This window comes from Tiliqua scincoides, chromosome 5, assembly GCF_035046505.1.
Source record: "Tiliqua scincoides isolate rTilSci1 chromosome 5, rTilSci1.hap2, whole genome shotgun sequence".
Taxonomy (NCBI): Eukaryota; Metazoa; Chordata; class Lepidosauria; order Squamata; family Scincidae; genus Tiliqua; species Tiliqua scincoides.
The window spans coordinates 49,837,103-49,860,351 of record NC_089825.1 but is presented as its reverse complement, the minus strand read 5'-3'; the positions used below and the strand labels follow the sequence as shown (position 1 = coordinate 49,860,351).

Sequence of the window (23,249 nt, the reverse complement as noted above, 5' to 3'; positions counted from 1 at the left end):
ATCACAATCAACTTCCTTGATCTTTCTTTGTCAGCTTCTCGTTTCCATTCAGGCACCATCATGTTTGCTTTCATTTTCCACGACTTTCATGCTGCTTTTGGAGACACAACAATTTTCCGTCAGCTATCAGTGTCCTGTAGAAAATAATTAAGAAAATATTGATGTATGAAAGGTATCTCTAGGTTATCTCACTTCATTCATTTTTCTGATCTTATGTTTTAGGATCTCAGTGCAGTGAAATATTGATCCACATGTGTTGTTCATACTACATTTAAGAATATATTTAATCCAGAAAATCCTTATTTAATGTACCAGGACAGCTCCAAGATGAGTTTTAACTGTACCTCGTAGCCTGGCATCCTGATGTAGCTAGGAGAAAAACAGAAGAATATTTCTGCTGTACACATACCCCTAGCTGGATGAGGATGTGCAGGCACTGCCAGAGCAGTCACCATATCTGCCCTCTAATGGCATATTGGGGACTTTCATACTAACTGTTACTAAGAGAATTGGCTGCCCAGGTGGGCCTTTGATGTATGAAAATGGGACCTTGGCTAGTTCCTGACTTGGCTGACCTCTCATGCCATTCTCTATGCAGGTGCTGCATTTACATCTTCTCCTTTAATCTACTGCCAAGAATACATTCATATCCCTAGTCAGAACATCAAAGTTATCATGAATCAACTATTGGGGGGGGGGGGGGGCTAGCATTAGGTAGATTAGATTTGTCCTAGGACCATATGTTGCTGAGCATACGCCATTCATGTCAATGAGTCATTCCTAACAGTACAATCCTAGCCTTTTCCCCACTAAAGCACACGGCTGTACCAATCAATTAGGGATCATGGAGTAAATAGGATGACATCACAAGGCAACATAGCCAATCGGTATTTGACATTTTAATAATAGTATCACTTTAGATATTTTGCAGCTACTTTTTCTTTCTTTTGCCTTCTTTTGCTCACAGTTAAGGATGATTTATATTACCTATTCTTGTCTCTGCCCACGTTTTCACATTCTGTTTCCCAATTGTATGTTTTCATGGGGCCAACCAGTTCTGCAAACTTTGATACCGGACAAGGAGTTGGGCAGCCTGGCAGAGTCAGTTGATGGGGCTCTTCTGAAGTGTCGTTCCGGAGATGCATCTCAATGGTGTATTCTCTGATTTACAGAACCAGAAAAAAAGATGGGAAACAAAGAGAAAAGGTAGGTTATTGTATTAGAGCAGCTATTCCCAAACTATTCAGTGCTATGACCCACCTCGTCCTCCGCGGTGGGACATGATGTGATACCCCTGGTAGTGCTGCCATGCCCTGTTGGGCCTCAGAATAGCCCAAAGAAATGAGCGGCTTCCGGTCAAACTTCCTGAAACGTCTGGCTTCCAGAAGTCGTGACTGCTAACTGGAAGTTGCTTTTTCATATTACTATGACATTATTTTTGTATACATGTTGCAGAAGATGCTTTTTCCTTTTTCCTTTAAATCAGGGATGTCAAACCCGTTTCATATAGAGGGCCGAAGTTAGCATTCATGGTGCCTGCTAAGGGCCAGATGTGACATCATTAAGTCGAAAGTGACATCATTAAGCAGATGATGGCCAGAAGTAAGCACTTTGTTCTCACATAGAAACTCATTAACTGAAAATGACAGAAGAGAAAATGTGCAAATCTTGTTCATATTTTCAAGATATGAGCCCAATTATCAAGCTGGGAGAGCCCAATTATAACAGGAGCAGGTTAAATTGCTTCAGGAAGCTGGCATTCCTCCCATGGGCATTGTGTTTGACACCCCAGTTTTAAATAATGCAATTAATTCACATTGGCATTTGATAATAAAGGAATATCGATTGCTGACAGTGCAATAAAATACTTGCCCATTATCTTCTTTATACAATTCAAAAAACTGGCAAGATGCGTAAGGGAACAGTCTTCCATTGTATATGTTTAGCGCCATCTGGAGGGCAGCAATTGTAGTATCATGCTGCAAAAAACAATATACCATTCTGAGTTGGGATTGACTTACTTAAGGCAGGTATTAGTCATAAGGCTAACTGTGATCAAGTGTGTGCTTGTGAGAGTGGCACAAGGGGACACAAATTCTGGGTACTGTGGTTCCTAGCAGTACACTGCTATTGCCTCCTTGCTTGTGTGTGTTACAGTAGCTCCTGCAAGGAGAGGTGCTAGGGCTGGGGCATCTTGTGTCATGTGCATTTTTGCGTGCTTGGCATCATTAGGGCATCTCCTCATGGTTGGCCATGATGTCTGTTGCTTTGTAACTCATTCCTGGGGAACTGTCAGAAGAGGCATTCGCCTGTCCCTGCTCTCTGCTCCCTGATGGCACTTCTCTTGCTACAGGCAGTGGAGATGGGTCAGTGCAGTGATTGGTTCCTTGCATGTTAGGCTGATGTCTAGCCAGTTTGGGGCTGACATTGGTCTGATATCAGGCCAACATCACACATCTGGCTGACATTGTGACGACATCAGGCTGCCACACTATGACTAGTGCTGTATCAGGTCTTCCACAGATGCTGTCAACATTATGTTGCTCTTGTGGCTACATTAGCTGCTGGTTCATTTCCAGGCCCTATTCAAGGTGCTGGCTTTAACCTTCAAAGCTTTTAGCAGTTTGGGACCAGGGTGTCTGAAGGACTACCTTTGTCCACGTAGACCAGCTTAACCCCTGAGATCCCTCTTTGTGTGCCCCCTTTGATTGAAGCAAGGGGATAACAGTGAAAGAAAGAAACTTCTCGGTGGTGGCTCCCTGCATGTGGAATTCCCTCCTCGGTGAATTACTATAAGCCCCCCTCCATGGACACTTTCTGATAAGGCTTGAAAAATATTCTAAGGCTTTCATGGTTGGTGTAGTTATCTTTCAAACTAAAATTGTCCAGGTTTTGAGACCACAGACCATTAAAATCTTGATCTCTGACATTTCACCCATACCTGTGATGGACATTCTCAAAGACTGAGAGAACACATACATTCTAACTGTCCTGTAGACATTCATAGAAAACAGACTACTTCACACTTGCTCATCTGAACTCAAAGGAGAATCTGACCATTCTACCATCCTGTTTCCCCAATGTTCTTAAAGAGCCTTTTAATGCAGGGAGCCAAGCATTACTTATATTAAAGATTTCTTCTTTGCTATTCATATTTAGCTGATGTTTTTGGGTTTCAATTGCCTCCCCTGTATGCCCAGGTATGGCATTCTTTATCCTTGGATAAAACTTGCATCTGTTTTGAACCTGATCTGGTGGCCTGTTCCTATCACATGTTCAGCCACTGCTGATTTTTTCAGCTGCCCGAATTGGCAATGTCTTTCATTCTCTTTTAATCTAGTTTTTATACTCCTTTTTGTGGTTCCTATGTAGACTTTTCCGCAGCTGCATGAAACATGATACACTCCTGCTATGTCAAGGTGGTAACTAGGATCTTTAACTGAATGCAAAGTCTGTGGTACTTTTAAAAGTATTCTTCTTCTTGGGGTGTGATATAATGGCATGCCTTTACGGACACACGAACAGGTGCCTACACAGTGCATCAAACCGTCACCCCAAACAGGGTACTCATTAATATCCTTATGACACGAGGAAAGTATTTGCAGGAGAAATGTGAACATGTAAGACACATGTTGCATAAAAATGAATACAGTACTCCCAACAAGAAATCAGGAAGGGCATTAATACCACATCATTATAACACATCTCAGGAGGAAGAGCAGTTTGACTATAGAACAAAAGTATTTTTGCCCTATATTAAAGGTGTAACAGACTGCATTGGTAAAATTCTGAAGCAAGCAAATATGAGTTTGATTTTTAAGCCAACATTAAAACAGCCTTTGTGTTCAGTTAAAGATAACCAACATAAGGCTTTAATCAAACTGGATTGATCCTTACCACTTGTCTTTGTAGATGCATCAGTAAGGTTCTTCATCATATCACTTGCTATTTTAGCTTCTTCTACATAAGTCAGCTGCTCATCAGTTAGGGACTATTATAATTGATCTTGCTATAGTATCTGCAGCTTTCCATTGTGGGATTTCATTTTTGCTGCTTGGACAATCCTCATCCAATGCAATTAAGGCCTCGTGCTTCTCTAGATCGACTGTAACCTGCCTGAACTTCCACTTCTGAAACACTTTAGGATTTAATTTTTCCACTATCTGGAAAAATAAGCCTCTCTATATTCCTTGCACCATTATTAGTTAAACGGGTGTGGTCCAGGAAAAAAAAATGCAAGCAAACATCCTTCAGAAAAATGTTCAGTACCTAAAAATTGTCTTCTACTCTTGTGTAGAGTGCAGGTCTGGGCCCATAATGATGCACATAAGGAATAAAAACTGAGGGTGAGGTAAAAGATCAAACCATTACTTTACTTTCAGTTCTCAAATATGTATTTGTATAGTATCTGGTTTAGGACCAGAGGTTCTAACAGCTTTGAACACATAAACATAACATAGTTTATCTCTCTTGGTTTGCAAGTACTAACTGCTGAAAGAGTTCAACAAAGCACATCCATCTCTCTAGAACAGCATTTCTCAAACTGCAGGTTGGGGCACACTAGGAGAGTTGAGACACAATTTTAGGTGGGTCCCCGTTCATTAATATTTTATTTTTAATATATTAGACTTGACGCTACCATGGTATGAGACTGCGTTTGGAGAAATATCATAGATCTATACTTTTAACAGGCTACTATACATATGCTTTTAACAATGATAGGCAATGGGGTTTTCCTCCTGGGTAAGTGTGGACAGGATTGCAGCCTTTGGGATGTTTGGGGAATATTTTTTAAACAGATCAGGAACTGCTTGGGAGGTTAGGAGGGTTTTCTATTTTAAATACCTTGTAACTTATTACTTATTGTAAACTATTTACTTGATTTGATTTTGTTGTATGGGGGTTGTTAAAAATTTTCCTGCTTGATTATGTCACTTCTGGCCATGACATCACTTCCAGGTTAATGACATCATTTTGGTGAGTCCTGACAGATGTTCTTTCTAAAAAGTGGGTCCCGGTGCTAAAACATTTGAGAGCCGCTGGTCTAAGTTCAGGTAAAGACAGTTAAACCATCACAGTTAACTGACAAGTGGTAACTGCTGCATCATGGAACACTCAGGGCTTTTTTTCTAATGGAACACGGGGGGGGGGGAGAGATGGAGTTCCGGCACCTTTTTGCAGGGGCCCCTCCCCTTCAGAGGCATTCCAGGAGGGGGGGAGCAAAACAGAGGCATTCGCTGGGTGGGTGCTGGGGGGTGCAGGGTGGGGAGGCACCTGGCCCCTGCCTGACCACACAACGACCCCCTCCTGCCCCCATCTCCAAGCTCTCGCCTGAGCCCAGCCCGCCTCCCCTCCCCTGTGCTCTGCTTCCCCGCACAGCTTCCAAGCCAGTGGAGAGCGTGGGGGACATGCGCCAACGCCGAGGAGGAGGACAGACAGCCACCCAGCCAGGGAGAAGGGCTGCGGCACCCACGGAACGCCCAGGTACTGGCTTGGCGGAGGAGGAGGGGAAGGAAGCTGGCTGGTGCAGCCCCGTGCCAATCTGCAGCACGAGCCTAGGCGTGTCTACTCAGAAGTAAGTCTCATTGTGCTCAATGGGGCTTGCTCCTGGGAAAGTGTCATAGCCTTGCAGCCTGAGAGCCCAAGCCTATGCATGTCTACTCAGAAATAAGTTCCATTGTGTTCAATGGGGCTTATTCCCAGGAAAGTGTCATAGCCTTGCAGCCTGAGTAGACAGGCAGAGGACGGGCTCTGAGGCTGCAGTCCTCTCCACACTTTCCTGGGAGGAAGCCCCACTGCCTCTAATGGGACTGACTTCTGAGTAGACAGGCACAGGATTGGGCCCTGAGGCTGCCATCCTATCCACAGTAAACCTCATTCACTATAATGGAGCTTACTTCTGAGTAGACATGCATAGGATTGGGCTCTTAGGCTGCAATCCTAGGCATTTTCCTGGGAGTAAGCTCCATTGACTAGAACAAGACTTACTTCAGAGTAGACATACCTAGGATTGGGCTCTTAATCCTGGCAGAGATATATATCTGCACCCGTTTTCACATGCTAAGGGCAGGTGAAAAGGGATTCTACATGTGTACAATGTGCTGTCCAGCCTTGCCAGAGATCCTCCTCATCCTTCCCCCACAAGCATGCCCTCCGCCAGCCAGCGTTTGCAGCTCCTCTCCAGCAATGCACAGCAGCTGCTCAGGGCAGCAGAGAACATACAATTGCATGCCAAGTGCCTTCCCAAAGACACAGAGTATTCTGATACCTGAATTAAACCATATTTAATCGCTTGTTTGCAAACGTAGCTGTTTCTGTGTGCGCCTAAGGACCCCTCTTGTGTAAGAATTCCTTTTTTGTTCTTACTCCTACAGTTGCTTAGAGTAATTTTACTACATGGAACTCATGTAAGCCATTTTTCGGAATCCATTCACTGCTTCCTCTCCTCGAAGTAGTGCCACACTACATACTACATGCTACAAGTGCACCTGTACAGTAATTTTCCCCTTGTGTAGAAAAAGTACCTAGGGGGGAGGGGATGTGGAGATTGACAGCCCAATCCTATGCATGTCTACTCAGAAGTAAGTTCATCTTTAGGGGGGAAGCACATAAAAAATATTTTATTTCTCCAATAAAAAATGGTTTAAAAATAAATAAATAAATAAATAAATAAATAAATAAATAAAAGATTAACAAGTTGTGAGTTCCTGCACCTTTTTTTTTCTTTTTTTTTCCAAAAAAAGCACTGGGAACACTCCTATTCACATAATGTTATGTCATTCTCTGCAGCCAATGTTGCCCTTCTTTTAACAGATAGAAGCTGCAGCTCTACCCTGAGTTCAGCAGTTTCCACCTCACTGACTAGCCAAACTATGCAGAGAGCTGCAGCCAAAGCGGTTAAGAGAAAGATACTCACTACTGAATACGCGAGCAGTTTTCCTTCCCCTGGATTCTGAGCTACATTGGAGAGAGTTTCTACAATAGAGTTCACAAGGAGCCCTGAATGCAAGTGGAAAGGAGTAATACTGGTGAAACCAAATGTTGTTGTGAAAAGGGTTGTAACAAACTATTGCAAGATATAATAATAATACATGTATTTATATACCCCCTTTCTTGGTTGTCAGATTTCTCCTCAGACTTTATTCAAGGCGGTTTACATGGGCAGGCTGTTCTAAATCCCCATAGGGATTTTTACAATTAAAGAAAGGTTCTATCTTTCAAGAACCACAACATTTCAGATGGATCTTTCTGATCTGGTATCACATTCTGGCCTCCAGTTTCCTCCCACGCAAGCTGACAAGCAGCTCCTTCATCTCTCACATGGAGGGCAGCCAAGACGCTTCTTCACTCACACCAAAGAGCAGGTGGAATGGCTCAGCTTGTCAGCTGCTTCAAGGTCTCACCATTCACGGTGCCGATGGCCTCAAACTGGCAACCTGTGGATGTTATCTTCAGGCAAACGGAGGCACTACCCTCTAGACCAGACCTCCTGCCCATATGAAATGGATATTACAAGGGAAATAAATCCATTTAAACTTAGGTAGTAATGCTTCAGAATATTTTGGTTTCCATACAAAATAATAATAATAATAATAATAATAATAATAATAATAATAATAATAATAATAATAAATAACTGGTCTTTATATACTGCCTTTCTGGTCATTGAATTGCTCTTTTATCTTTATTTAAGGTGGTTTACACAGGAGTGGCGTCACTAGGGCTTGCATACCCCGGTGTGGAAGGCCAGAGGGTCCCCCCCATGATGGACCTCCTCCGATACAGTAGACGGGGCAACACCCCAGGTTGGGCAGTTGCCCTGCTGGTTTTTTGGCTATAACTTTTGATAGAAAAGATATATTTCAAAACGGTTTGTTTCCTTGCATTCTGCTTGAAATTATGCATTGAATGATATGTAACATGATGGTATTATTCAAAAATACAATTCAAAAAATATTTTGCGTCACTCCCCCACCCCATGCATGTCACCCAGTGCAGCCCTCACCTCTGCACTCTCCTAGCAATGCCACTATTACACAGGAAGGCTTTCTGTAAACCCCCAGGGTTTTTTTACAATAACAAATAGTTCTATCTTTCAAGAACAATCAACATTCCAGGGGGATCTTTGTGTTTGTATATGGTTTGTATTTTTTTTTTTTTTCAAAACGTTATAAAAATAAAGTTTAAAAAAATTCCAGGTGGATCTTTTCTCAGTCTGGTGAACATTCTGGCTGCAGTTGCCTCCCACATTGACAAACAGCTCCTTTCCCTCTCACAGAAGAAGCTTCAGAGTCAGCTTCTTTGTCTCTCAGCAAAAAGGGCTCCACCCAGCTTGTCAGCTTTCTCAAGGTCTCTCCACTCACAGAAGCTTCAGATGATCTTGAAATGGTGACCCTCAGATAACCCTTCAGGCTTAATGGCAGCTGAAGGGTTAACCCTTCAGATTAACCCTTCAGGCTTAATGGCAGCTCTACCCTCTAGATCAGACCTCCTGCCCTAGCAGAATAATTCTTTTAAAAATCAATATCAGAGAGCTAAAGATTTGCCTGCATGGAACCCTGTGAAGTGGTGTCTGTAACACTAGAATCTCCTGGAATCCAGACTCTTTGAGAGCCAAAGATGCCCCATAATCCTGACATCTACTGCAATAACAGCACAGGAAACAGTGTCCCAAAATAGTTGTGTGCGCCCTTAAGTTGCAGCTGCACCAATTAAAATTTCCCCTTCACTGTTTAAAACTGGCCTCCACTAATTAATCAGCCAAATACTTTTGTGGAGTAATGTACCAATTAAACCAATAAGAGCCTTTAGCCCAACTACTTTGTGTTTCAGCTGTAAAGAAAGATACATCATTGGTCATAATGCTTCCATGAAAGTTCTTGGTTACCTCCTTGCAGTCGTGCCTTCTCCACGTTTTTGTGGATGCCAAATAGTGAGGATATGGACAATGTAGCCAACTCAGTGAGCTTAGCCCTCACATCTTCAGTAGCCCATTTCGGTAGAGTGAAATTGTGAATGGACTGCAAAGACAAGAACACATTTTTACGAGTGTTACCTCATAGTACCTTGTACCTTTAGTACCATCTTTAGTACCATTTTTTCAGCTCTTTCTCTGGTCACTGTTTTTATACTAGACACTCTAAAATTCCTGGACTGCTCAGGGCATGTGTCACAGTCCAACATGATGATTCTCAGAACCCGAAGGGAACCACATTTTTTAGAAATATTTATACCTCAGTTTTGTATAGTTCAGAGAAGCTTACAATCAGTTCAAACATTAAGAGCATAAACCTATGCATGTCTACTCAGAAGTACATCCTGCTATGGCCAGTGGAGCTTACTCCCAGGTAAATGTGAATAGGATTGCAGCCTAAGGGCACAATTCTAACCCCTTACATCAATGCTTTCCAGCACTGACATAGGGCAATGCAGCTCTGAGGGAAGGGAACAAACATTCCCTTACTTTGAGGAGGCCTCCGTGAGTGACACCCAACTGCAGGATGCAGCACATGTCCCATTGGCACCGCTATGCCAGTGCTGGAAAGCACCGACATCAGGGGTTAGGATTGCGCCCTAAAATTATCAATGTACAGTACAAAAAAACAGGGATTCTCACAGTAGGTTGTGACCCAATTTTTGGTGGGCTGTGAAACTGACAAGCTGATAGCTGACAAGGAAAATGTATTTGAGGCTTATGGAAACCAAAAAGGAACAGCATGGGCACTTATTATCTGAAAATGAATCATATAATTCTCAGCCTCTGCTTTTCTGAATTTCATCCCCCTTTTAGATTCTTGCTGAGAGTTAAACTAGTTGCTGTTGGAAGCCTGGATTTCAGTCACTTGCTCATTAACAACTGGGCTGGAGATGCTTGTTGGTGTGTTTCTGTAGCTTGGACTGGTTAAACATGTGTCTCAGTGGACCTTGTTTTGCTTTTTTTCACAACCTGTAATTACATGCAGCACACACTCCATCAGTGCCGCTGCATCATGCAGGCTGGTGGGGGATAGGATTGGGCTGCAAGGTTCATAATCTTACACAAGGTCACCATGTTTCTGTTTTTCCTTAATCGTTCCTGCTTGCGGCGAACACCACAAATGTTTCTGTAAACATTCGCAACCAACGTTACTGCCGCCATTTTGTTCTATCTGGCGGGACAACTCAAGTAAAACACTGTAACATTAACATATTGTTTTAGAAGAAAGAAAAATACCTCACAGAACAAAGTATCCTGTAGAGTCCAGATTTGGAAACTGTCCAAACATTTGAAAGTGTCAAACTTGTAACCAGCATATACAGCTATTTCTTTTAAAAATTCCTGAAATAAAAATAAAGCAAAACATAATAATAAACAGCTGCATAATGCTTTCTGAGTGTGCAAAGTGTTTCACAATTACTGCTTTGATAGAATCCTTTCAACCACCCTGGAAAATAAATAAGTATAAGCAGGCCCCCATATCCATGGATTTGGTGTCTGAGAATTCAGTTATCCGCAGATCCGGGGGTCCCCCACAAACCCATTAGCATTATTTAAAAGCTCATTGGTGAAATGTTTCTTATGAGCCTTCAAGCTTATAGTGCAATCTGAGTAGGCTCCTGGAAACCTGAATGCTTTGGGAGGAAAAACAACAACACTAGATCAATGTTAACAGGAAGCAGTTAACTACCTGCTTCCTGTTAGCGTCAATCTAGTTTTTTTTTAAGCATTCAGGCTGCCGGCAGCCTATCATGTCATGCTATAAGCTTGAATGCTTATAGTGACCTGTTAAAGCAAAAAAAAAAAAAAAAAACAACAACCCAAAAACACTTCACTGGCAAGCTTTTAAACAACACTAATCAGCATGCAGGGGTGTGTGCAAGGCTATTATTAGTACAGGCATATCCATGGTTTCTATACTGAACGGATCCCTGGAACGGATCCCCTGTGAATACTGGGGCACGCCTGTATTCTTCTTATTCCCTGTATTGCAGGCCTAAGGCCACCTAGTTAGAATTTTTGAGTGAGGCAAATTTCAAACTGGTGAAGTCCTGATGGACAGTTCAGTGTCTGAGCTCTCAGAAGATTCTCAGGTGCAAACAGAGCACAAAGATACATCAATGCATGGTTTGTGATTCTATACACCATGATGTAGGGGATGTTGTCATTTAGTCATAGGCCAGAGGTTGGCTACTTAAAGGGCTAATCCTATCCAACTAATCAGCACCGATGCAGCCTTGGTGCAGCTCCAAGGTAAGAGAAGAAATGTCACCATACCTTGAAGCCTCCCTGACTGCCCACCCTTCTTTTGTTATCCAACTGTTTCAATAAATGGAGTTGGATAACTAGGACAGCACCATGGACCTATCAAGGTGAAATATGTCGAGGCCAGGAAAATGATCTTTCTCCAAAATTCAAGTCTGTATGAAAGCTAATAAAGCATGATGGTATAAGAGCGGTGCGTGATTTATTGAATCAATTTATCTCCTACTTTTCTCATAACTTAAAGTGGCTTCATAACAGAATGGAAGCAAAGAAATGAAGCCTGAATGAAATGCAACAGTACAAATATAACAATACAATACAACAATGAAACATTCACTATGAACAATACAGGAGCCACAATAAAAACTTATTCCAGAGAGGAGGGTTTTCAACAAAGGTGAGTTTTCCAAAATTTCTTAACCATGGCAAGTAAGGGGGCCAGATGAATCTCTCTAAGAAAGGGCTTCCACAGTTGTGAGGCCACCAATGAAAATGTCCTGTCCCTGGTCCACACCAAACGCATCTCAGTTTATGGTAGACCAGAGAGTGGACCAGAGGATACGAGTGGTTCATTTAGAATTACAAACTTGGAAGATTTCTTATAATGAGACTTTAAAAAAAAAAATAAAGAAAGAAGGTATCTTCTAGGGTTCATAGTTGAAGTTTTTTTTGGTTTAGGTCAAAATAACCAAACTGGGGAAAAGAGGTATTTCACAAAGCGCGCTTTATTCTCTCTGTGTTTCCCCAAATTTATCCTTTTTAGAAATTTACCTCATATGGTTGAATTTTGGCTTGGAATTCAGTGGAATACATTGTTTCCCGGAGAAGTTCTAGGTAACGTTGACAACCAAACATGGGAAAACGTAATTTCTGAAATGAAAGTGATAAACACTGATTGTAACTGCTTGCGGTCTCCATTTGTGCCTCTCAGCTAGGATTTTGATATATCTTTATGTATGGCTGGCTCACAATGCTGCTGTACCTTCTTGAATTTCTGCTAATTTTTGTATACACCAGTAACTGATGACCAAACATAACAGCCCAACCATATGGGCTGGGTTCGCTGCAGGAACTCGTGCTCTAGCAGTGAACATTGCTTTATGGTGTCACGAAGGCCATTGTGGAAGCATGTGGAAGCAGGAAAGGTTGGTGCGCCCCGCGCATGATAATGAATGGCAGAAGCTCTGCCAACCTCAATGGTAACAGGGGCATTATGAGGCAGGGGGTGGGCTAAGCAGGGTGGAACAGGGAAAGGGCTGGGGGGGCATGATGGAGATGGGAGGGGCTCTCTTCTGGCACAGGTGACTTGCACCAGAGCTAACCTCTCAAGTATCCGTCAGCATGCCACCTTTGTCTCTTCAGACTTGCCCCAATCGAGGAGTCCCATTGGCAATCAGCAGGTTTATGGAGCTGTAAGGGAAAATAACTTCCCTTTCCCCTCCCATGCCTCCCGATGTGCCCTAAACACCATAGCATACAGTACACAGCCATTCTGACACAGCTGCATGCTATGGTGAGGGAAAAGTATGATTGGGCTCTTGGGGAATGGTTTTGGTTATGCTAATTTACCTATTATGATCAGTTCACATGCCACTTTACGTTACAAGTTCCTCACACACCCAAATTCTGGACTGCAAAATTTCTGAAAAATATATGTCCCCCACTTTTGCCTCCCATGCCTCATGTTACCATCATGCTCAAAATGCAATTATGTAATAGTTCAGGATGTGTTTAGTAACTCCAGATTGATGGGCTTTGCTATCCCAGAATGGGGAGTAGAGATTCTCTTGTGCTGGCAGAGGGACTATGGTGCTCAAATCTCATGCTCTAATGTTTTTAAGCAACAGGAGTAGGACTGGATGGTAAATAATAGGATTTAAAATGGAGGTTTTGCTCCTATCTACTTCAGAAGGTCTGTGGAGCTCTTATAAACCTCTGTTCAAAGAAATGGGTGTTTTAAATGGAAGTGTTGCACCCACTTTCCCATCAGGATGTGTGGCTTCTACAGTACCGTGTAAAAGGGCAGGTGGAATTGTTCATATTAGAGCTACTCACTGGGCTGTATGCTCTTGGCACAACGTGAACTGGGATGGGCTGCCAAAGGATTTCTGGATTCCAGATCTGATCACCAGCAGGGGGGAAGAGACCAGCGAGTTTTGATTGGGCGCTCATAATGGTGCGATCCAGTTCTGTGCTCTTGATCAAAACCTAAAAGGAATATAATGGAAGTGTCGTCAGCCAGGATTTGGACTCAGAAATGCCATCATTAGAAGAGGGCATGTAGATGCTGAGGTGGTCAAAACTCTCTTCCTTGTCCATCTCAGGAAGCAACCTTCAGGAGATCTCCACAGATGATGATGAATAAAAATTCCCTGTAACTTAGGAAATTGTAGGTTTGATGATAATATCTGTTTGGATAAGAGGAAGGAACCTGATCTCTCCACCTCATTCCTTCGAGTGAGATTAGATACGTACCTAGTTAGATATTTTTGGTTTCCCAGTCAGCAGGACCAATGTCAATGAGGCTTGGCTAGCCCAGCCATAGAGAAGGACCAATAGAGTGGTAAACTGAGCATCAGAGATGGTTCCTTTTTTAACCCAGGAAGCAGCAGGAAGAGGAGCATCAACAGAGGTGGCAGTTGGCACACATTTGGGCATGGGGGTGATTCCCACACTTTATGGGGCTGAGGGGGGCTGCTTCACACACTGGGATGTCTTGATCTGGTCTTGTATGAACAATGTGACTAACAATTTTCTGAAGATAGCTCTTGTAATTTGCACACTCACCTCCTCACGTTTGTACATGGGACTCAGGAAGCCGGTATATCTCTTCTTTATGTACTGTCCAAGCTCAAACTGCTGCTGCATTCCTAACTGTGGGATCAACAATCCGGGCATGAGTCTGGCTGCAATCAGAAATCTAGTCATTCATATCCTGTGTTGTAATTTAAGTTGTGACTTACAGTTCAGATGCTTTTCCTATTTTTATTTGGCTAATATGTTCACCCCTTTGAAAAGCCAACCTACCGTGGTCAGTTGTCCAAATCCTTGTGGCCATTCACTTTCATTGTGTAGACCTTTGGGATAGTTTCTAAGAGGGCTTCTGTCACCATGTCGATAAAGCTAATAAAATGATGTAAAACAAAGAACATGTTAATTCATTTTGGGGTTGTTTTTTTCTATTTAGTACAAGTCTTTCAAGAATATCATTTTTTTTTCTTTTTGCATAACATATTTTAATAATTATTACCAAAATGTGAACAATATGTCAATAGGCGTGCAAGCCTAACATAACTTTTGGACTATCAGTCACATGATCTGTCTTTGGAAAGTTAGGAGAAACACCTGCAGAATGACTGAAAAATGTGAAAAAGTTGATTCTGGTATTTGTGGGATGTCTGGGGTTGGGCTTACCCAACCTGGGGACCAGCAGGCACAGGACTGGGTACATGCCGGGAGAAGCCTCAACAGGGCAGGGTGTGGGCCATCAGCCCATTGAGGGTGACCAGATACAATGGAGGACAGGTTGCCTGTACCTTCGACCATTGCATAGAAGAGGGAATTTGAGCAGATGCAGCTTCTCAAACCCTTCCATGTTGAGCTGCACCTGTCCAAATTCCCTCTTCTGTGCAAAGGTGTAGGCACTGTGTCCTCCATTGTATCAGGTCACCCTGATTGAGCAGAGAACTCTTGCACATGCTGGAGCGGCCAAAGAGCAGCAAGGCACTGCAGGTGTCTGCAGGAGCCTTCACATCTCCCAGAAGAGGAGGCTGGCATGCAGGTTGGATGAATGGAACCAGGAAGGGGGGAGGGACCAGCCAAGGCCAGGGGGATATAAGATGGAGGCAGTAGCAGCAGCTGCTACTACTATTACTGTTTTTAAATTATTTGCAGCCTTAATTTCTTAGAGGATGTGGGTTGTCAGGCAGCAGAATAGACTCAGTGGGATGGGTACCATAATAATAACACATTTATTTAAGTAACTTAGAGCACAGTCCTAACCAACATGCCAGCACTGACCTAACTGCAGTGCAAGGTAGGGTAACCAACATGCCCTTACCTCGAGGAGGCCCCCTTGATTGCCTCTCCATTGCAGGATGCAATGCATGCCAACATTGGCACAACTATGTCAGTGCTGGAGAGTTGGTTAGGATTGCGCCCTTAGAAGGCATTAAGAAATGACAAGATAAATATTTAGCAAAGCCCTACGGCAAGTAATTTAGAACCAACGTCACCAATTGTCTCATATGGTTACAGCATAGCCTTCCTCATCAACTGACACTAGGTGCCAACTATCAGGTAGGTACCCGGTCAGTCAAGGGTATTCTCCTCAGGGTGAAGAAGCAAGTCTCACAGCCAACTGTCAGCTCTTTCTCTCATGCCCAACTGCCAAGCAAAAGCCCCTCATGCAGGGCTGCCCCTCCTTCATAGGCAGCCTTGGAAGGTTCTAGATTTCATGGCAAACTGTCTTAACTGTAGAGCTGTACCTTAGAACAAAAGTTCTCTGCCTGGTCCTGGCTGCTTCTTAACCCTTTCATACCAGCCAATCCCCTTGTTCTTATTAGAGTTCCTAGGTAAAATGTCACCATTTAACTCTGAATTGAAAATATTATCCAACTCCACTGCTGCTGTAGTAGTAATAAATTCCTCTCTCTGCCTCTGGTCTGAAGCCCAGGGAGGAAGAGGAGGAAGTCCTGAGGTGACAAGACAGGTGGTTGTGCCCCTGGAGGCCCTACATAGGCAGTGCCTCTATATCAGTAGGGACCCAGGCAATGAGCAGGAGACCAAGACCCCCACCTTCTTGGAGTCCCTAACATTGGGTTTCAGTTTAATCTTGTGTACTGTGAATTGAAGAGCAGGCCTTGGAACCTTGCTGTGAATCTTATCCTCTTCCATACACATGGTAATCTGACACCCAACACTCAAACTTGAACTATGACCACTGCTTGGATGTAAGAGTAGGAAGTGGATGGAGCATTTGGTAGGAAGATGGATACTGACTGGGGACCTAAAGAACAGGACGGCCTTTTCAATATACCTGGAGGCCTTTGCATTTCTAATTCTCTTAACAACCTCCTCTCATACCACTTGGTAAGTCTCACCCTGGTAACTAAGAGGGCTTTCAAAAAGGGGTTTGTGATATGGACATGTGGAAGAAAATATGGTAAAAAAATCCAACTGGGTGCCTAAATAATTTTTTTGGTCTCCATTCATAGACATAGAAAGATTGATGGAAATGATTTGGAAAATATATCATTTTACAAGGTGAGAGAACCACACACCTCAAGAAGGTTACAGCTCACCCACAATACATGAGCCAATCAACTGAAGACAGACTACAGGGCTCTTTCAGCTGGTTCAATCAAGTATCTTTGCTACTGGGATTTGGCCTTTGCCTCGCCTTGTAAAATTATCTTTTCCTCAAGGTGCAACCACAACTTTGTACATCTGAGAAAGTAGCTTATTTGACAGCTGCAACATAGAAAGTTGCCTTATTCTCAGTTAGACCACTGGTCCATTAGTACTGTCTACAGTGATTGGTGGTGGTTCTGAAGGGTCTCACACAGGAGCCTTCTCACCTGGTTACCTTACCCATGCTCAGGATTGCACATGGAACCATTGGCATGCCAAGTAGTTGCTCTACCATTCAGTAATTATCCCCTCTCAACATGTTAACTTATCTACTGCTCTGGTTTCTGTTTGAACCATTAGTACCACTTTCATTACAGATGAGCTTATGATAGGTGAAAGTTCCAAAGCATTTCATTGTCTCACCATTGCAACCTTACACAGTCTTTATGTTGGCAGTGACACAAGAACATTATGCAACAGTAACAGCTGTGAGCAAATTGCAAGATCCTTTAAGAGAGATTCCCCAATCATGTCCTAATCAATCTTTATTCACATTTAGTTAATGCAAGACCTTGTCAAAGAACACAACAATTTAAAGGAGACCTGAATTACAATAGTCTCAGCTTTGTACTAGAGAACACAGACTACATTACAGCAGAGCTAGAAATATCTGAGATTGAACATGGCTAGGAGGCTTGGAGAAGAAGGAGAAGAATCTTGTGGTGAGATTAGATTGTACATAAAATGTTTGGAGAGCTAAATAAAGAGAACTGAATTTTGAGGAATCCACTAAGCAAAGCCATCAGCAGTCATAAAACTGGCCACTTACTAAAAGCACAAACTTCAGCTTCCGTCCTGATGCAATCTGGAGAAGGACAACAAACAATAAGCTAAGCAGGGAGAGCTGTATCTTCCTAGAGCTCCTTGCTAGGCATGTTTGTCCCATCCTGGCAGCAGAAAGGCAAAAGCAATTCTGTTACCGGTGATGTGCCTTTTAAAGACATGAAAGGGCGGATACTGTGTTTTAATAGATGACCAATTTCTTAATCTCTCTACTTTCTAGCACTTGCAGTTTGGGTCCCAGAAAGTGGCAAATGCAAAATAGGTGAGGCCTTTTTGGGAAAACCACTTAGTCCAAGCAAATATTTTTGAATGTTCTGAAGTGATGCATATTTCTTTTCCATTTCCTGATGTCATGAAGCTAAGCAGGGTCAGACCTGGTTAGTACTTGGATGGGAGACCGCCTGGGAATACCAGGTACTGTAGGCTTATACCATAGTCTTTCGTGACTGAAGGTTGCCAACCACGAATGTGACTTGTGCAGATGCATAGTGTGTGCAGGCCCCAGAATGTATGTATGAGATAACTTTGCAAACTGCATTCTTGACCATCATGAAAACTTGATATTTAACACAGCCCTCATGTTAAACTTGGTTTTTGGTTTTGTAACATACATGCTGAGGCATTCTTGGCTGGAATATCCAATAGTCCAATTGGAAGTGTTTGGGTTTGAAGGCCACGGTACAATAAAACAAGTCAAATGCCAGCAAATGAGTCACAATATGCAAGAGAGAAGAGCAGCCAACAAACAGAGGGACTCAAAAGGCCTCATGCCCATGACTTGACCTGAATTAGTAAACGTGAAGATATATCAAACCCAGGTAAAAAAAATCCATTGATTGCACCAGATGAGCAAGTTCAAGTGTTGGGTTGTGACACACAGGAAAGGAAATTGACATATCAAACAGGATAATCACAATAAAACATGACAATGACATCCAAGAGTCAAACCTGTTCACACTGGTATTGAGCACAACTAAGGCCCAAATCCTAACCAACTTTCCAGCATTGGCATAGCGGTGCCAATGGGATGTGTGTTGCATCCTGGAGTTGAGTGGCACTCATGGAGGCCTCCTCAAAGTAAGGGAATGCTTGTTCCCTTATCTCAGAGCTGCATTGCCCTTATGTCCGTGCTGGAAAGTGGGTTAGGATTGTGCCCTAACTTGATTACCCATGCTAGCACCAGATCTCTAGGATTCTATGGGGCAAAACCTTGCAGTGCGTTCCCCATGGCACTCCACTCCTCCACTAATGGAACATGGGCCCTGGCGCTGTCACTGGTATTGTGTTGGATATGAACGGTCAGCCTGGTCAAGTGAATCTTCTGATGAATGTACACCCTTGGCCAGGGCTCCACCTGCCGCCTTTTAATGCCACTCTTGCTAACTACCTTACTTGTCTTCAGACCTTCTCAATAGTGTGCAGGAAATACACAATCCAGTTTAAAATCAAGACCCACGCAGGCCTCAGTCTTGGCCAATTTCCTGCTTAATTTAAAAATCCCAGTGATCTTTGCCAATTCAATAAAAAGGTCCATTTAAAAATCAAAGCTCACACATATGTCAGTCTTGGCCACCAGCATATTAGCTATACTTTAAGGATCTTAATGACCTCAGCCAGTAATGTGACAGAAAACTCACTCATGTGCACGCCCAACCATACCATGTAGGTTGCAAAACAAGAACTATCTTCTGAGAATCTCATTTCCCCTCCACACTGTGTTATGCACACACAGAAGCATGAAACAGCCTTTTGGAACAGAGTAGATCATTGCATAACAAATACAGTTACAAACATCTCCCTTTTATATACTAGACCCCAAAGTTTGTGGTCATCCCAACATTCTAAGAGTTCTACCTGAAGTAATTGCGTCAGGGGTCAGTGTCTCTTGGATTTATGTGGGTGCTCCTGTCCTCAAGGGCTTTTCTGGCACCAGTGCCTTCACAGAAGTGAAATCAATCTTCAGTCCAGTTCCAGCCTATGCAGGATCAAAAACCTACTATTTCTGCTCCCACACTGAGCAACTGCTGATAAGAGCAATATAGAGTGTTTGACTTCTGGAGCTGAAGTCTAATAGATAAAGACAGATAGATATGACTTGAGCCCAAATGGATGGATTCAAACTTCAAAGTGACGTTGGCTTATCCTTGAGACCTCAATTGGTGAGTCAACTAAGTTTAACTCCCTCCAACCCAGAGATGGTGTCAGGGTCGGCCAGGTGGGCAGTGGCTGTTGGAGCACTGACCAAGAACCCTGTGCCTATTGAACCCCCAGTACAAGTGGCACCAATCTTCCACTTGAAAAGGAATTTTTATAGATCACTCAGGGATGTGAACTCTGTGGATACACTCAGACATGATGCAACTCAGAGACAGGCTCCCCTTACCCATTTAGGCACCTGTGAATCATCATGGTAAAAGATTGCCCGTTTGTCACTTAGGGAAGGGAGCCCAACAGAGTCTGCGTGAGTTTTCAAGTGTCCAAAACTGTTCACTGAGGTGATCAAAAATCAAAAGTGCAAAGCATTTTATTACGTACTCTGCTAAAAGATGATACATAGAGCTGTTTGAAGACTGTGTTATTTATTTTACTCAGAAGGAAGCCCACTGTGTTCAGTAAAAGGCTGTAACCCTATCTTACTGACTGGAAACGAATGCCTATATACATAACTGGTATGTATAGAATTTATAAATTAGATTCCTGCTAGGATCCTCTAACTAAAGACTCTCCAGTAAGCAGACTCTTGCTTTTCTGCTACCTTTGAACTGGGATCTATTCCTTATCAACCAGCAAGAATGATCTCCATTGTAGGGAAGATGATGAAAAGCAACCAGTGGCCCCAGGTTTAATAATTCACCAAAGGGTCATCAAAAGTCAACTAGCTGGGGCCCATACCTGTCCTGATTGCAAATATTGCAGCCTTTCGTACTTTGGTTTTGTTTAATGAAAGTCAGGTGGGGTCTTGTTTCCAGCTTCCTAGACTCTCATCTATTACTGACTATAATTTATTTTCCTATATTTCAATCATATGCCTGCCTCCCCTGTGGGCATGGTTCCAGAGACTCCTACCATCACAAGCATTCTGAAATTTCTGTCCCACATAGTCCAGAGACTTGCTTTCACCCTTACTACTTATGCTCCAGTTTCCCATAGATAGACCTATGGGATAGGATAGACCTCTCTATCCTTCCTTCTTCTTTAGCTTCCTTTCTTTCCCCCCCTCCTACTTCTCTGTTCATCCTATTGTCCTTTTTTAAATTCAACCTCTGCCTCTGTTTCCCAACACCTGTCTTCGGGTCCTCCTTTTCTCCTTCCGCATCACTTTCTGTCAGCAAACTCCCCCCCCCGCTTTCTTTCTATTTTCTGCCCACACAGCAACCCAATCTTACCTAACTCCCCATGTGACAGTGCAGCAGTGGCAACATGGCATCTGCTGTATCCCATGGGAGAGTTTTGGCACATTGAGGCCTCCTTGGGTAAGGAGTGGTTCTCAAAATGGGGTTCACAAAATGGGGTGGCAGTGGTTCTCAAAATGGAGTGTCACAATGCCCCAGCCAGAGAGCTCTGCCCTCTGCCCCCTTAAGGGGTGGGGATGGGGGGGAGGCAGAATGTAATAGCCAGGATCACATCACTTTGGAGGGGCTCAGGAGCATGGATGGACTTACCACAGCCTGATGCAGCCTCCCGGGGGTGCAGGAAGTCCTGCGCCAGCCTCTACAGGGTCCCCCGAAGCGCGCTGACACTCAAAATAACAATCATGACCCACTTCTGGTTTCATGGTCACAAACCAGAAGTGGGTTGTGATTGTTATTTTGAGTATCTCCATGTGTTGGAGACTGGTGCAGGGCTCCCTGCACCCCTGGGAGGCTGCTGCAGGCTGTGGTAAGTCCTTGTGGGGGAGGTGGGAGGCAGCAGTGCCCCTCCAAAGCAACACGATTCTGGTAATCGCGTTGCTGCCTCCCCCCTCCCCTGCAAGGACTTACAGCAAGGCTTGAACTCCCTAGGAGTTTGAGAACCGCTGGGGGAAGGGAACATTGGTTCCCTTGCCTCAGGGTAAGCACTGCCACCATGGGTTAATTTGAACCTGCACCAGCAATATCAGCCCTGTTGCCACCAAACCCGCCCACTTCCAATCCTACAATGCGCTGGAACAGGCAAGCCAAGAGGTTTTCACTGTATCTAGCACAGGATAAGTTCCCAAAGTGGCTCAGCCAGAGGTAATGGGAAACTTTCCCCCTTACCTTTGGGTAAGCCACCCTGGCCCCTATGGGTCTCCTCAGACTTGTGCCACCTCCTGAGGTGGCACTGCTCAGGGAACGGGGCATAAATCCCAGCCCCAACTCCTGCTCCCCCTGCCTGCCTCCAGGATCTCCTTCACCTGCCCTGGAATGCCTCCCTCCTGCTTCCTCCCCACCTCCTCCCTGCTCACCAATGCAAGGCTCACCCTACAAGCTGCCATGGAGGCTGAATTCAGCCTCCTTGTGCCAGCACACCTCTGTTTTTTGGCATGGCTTGCTCATGAGGAGGCACAAACGTGCTTTATGGCCAGCCTATCTCTGTGTTAGGATTGCGCTGCAAAAGTTCCAAAGAAAAAGGAATTAAACAAAATGGGGAAAAGGTGAGTAGGGAAAGTACAAGCAGGCTGATGGAAAATGCCAGACTTGGCTAGGTGGAGAAAGAGCAGAGCTTGGACAATTGAATATAGTGATCAGCAACACCCAACAGGTGAATCTGGGATGCTACACAAGAACATACAAGAAGCAAGACATTCTCTGTGCCGTCATGTGTCTTAAGGAACATCCTTTTCAGGGCCCACACTCTGGAGGGTTTGAAGAAGACTGTTCAGATATTCCGAAGCTGCTCATAGCAATCTGAATAAGGGTTTCAGCAGTACATTACAGCATGACTGCTGATTGTACCTTTTGATCTTCATTAAGGCTATTGATTTTTATTTGTCTTTTATAAAATTGTATTTTTATTGGAATTTATGTCATCGATCTTGGGTGCAAATTAAAAAAAAAATAAGCCTGCTAACCTATATACACTTACTAGGAGTAAGCACCATTGAACAGCATAGGACTTACTTCTGAGTAAACATGCACAAGCTTGTTCTGCAAATCCATTAACTATCAAGGGCCAGGAGAGAGTTTTATTACAGATTAGGTCATCTGTGATTTTTGCCTTTGTGCTTTTCCTTCAAAGTTGTGACTTGCTTTGGTGTGTGTGTTGCTGGAGCTACTGTTGCATGTTGTTTTGTTTGTGGCAAACTGTGGCACAAATGGACAGAGAGGACAACCTGCCCAGGTTCAGTGGGAGCGTAAGATGTCGAAAGTCCTCTCTTTTAACATATGGTTGTATACAGGTTGAGTCAACAATTTTATTTATAAATCGTACAAGTACATCGTTCCATAGATGATGGCAGTAGTTGCAAAGCAATCAATGATCCAGAGTAATTACAAAATCCAAGTTTTACAGATGGTCAGCCAATAAGGATGATAGCCAAAACGTTTTGGAATGTATACCTGCATAGGTAGTTGGGGGGATGGACGGACAGAATTCCTTGACAAGTAGTCCGCTTCATCTATTCCCTTCTTTGCTGGAGCCCTGTGGTTACTTGAAGGAATATTTATTTTCTGGTGTTACCACTGGATCCTTGGGAATGTATTTTAGTTTTCATACTAACTTGCTGTCTACATCACTGTTGATTAATATTATGAATATGAGTTTCTATGCATGAATCTTAGCTACATGTGATCTAGCTTTGACATATTTTGATTTTTGAACAATTTTAACAAATCACAAAGATCAGTTTTGA

At 43.4% G+C, this 23,249-nt stretch overlaps 1 protein-coding gene across 1 annotated transcript; it reads right to left on the bottom strand.

Annotated features, from left to right (window-relative positions):
* Positions 1-299: 299 nt before the first annotated feature.
* On the bottom strand, positions 300-17,540 carry LOC136652237 (prostatic acid phosphatase-like). Its single transcript, XM_066629165.1, has 11 exons — positions 17,424-17,540; positions 14,266-14,365; positions 14,030-14,112; positions 13,298-13,450; positions 12,014-12,112; positions 10,214-10,318; positions 8,888-9,020; positions 6,917-6,999; positions 1,873-1,979; positions 1,010-1,161; positions 300-376 (listed from the first exon to the last, which is right to left on the bottom strand). The coding sequence occupies exons 1-11, from the start codon at positions 17,538-17,540 to the stop codon at positions 300-302; spliced, it is 1,209 nt and encodes a 402-aa protein (XP_066485262.1).
* Between the last annotated feature and the right edge of the window lie 5,709 nt (positions 17,541-23,249).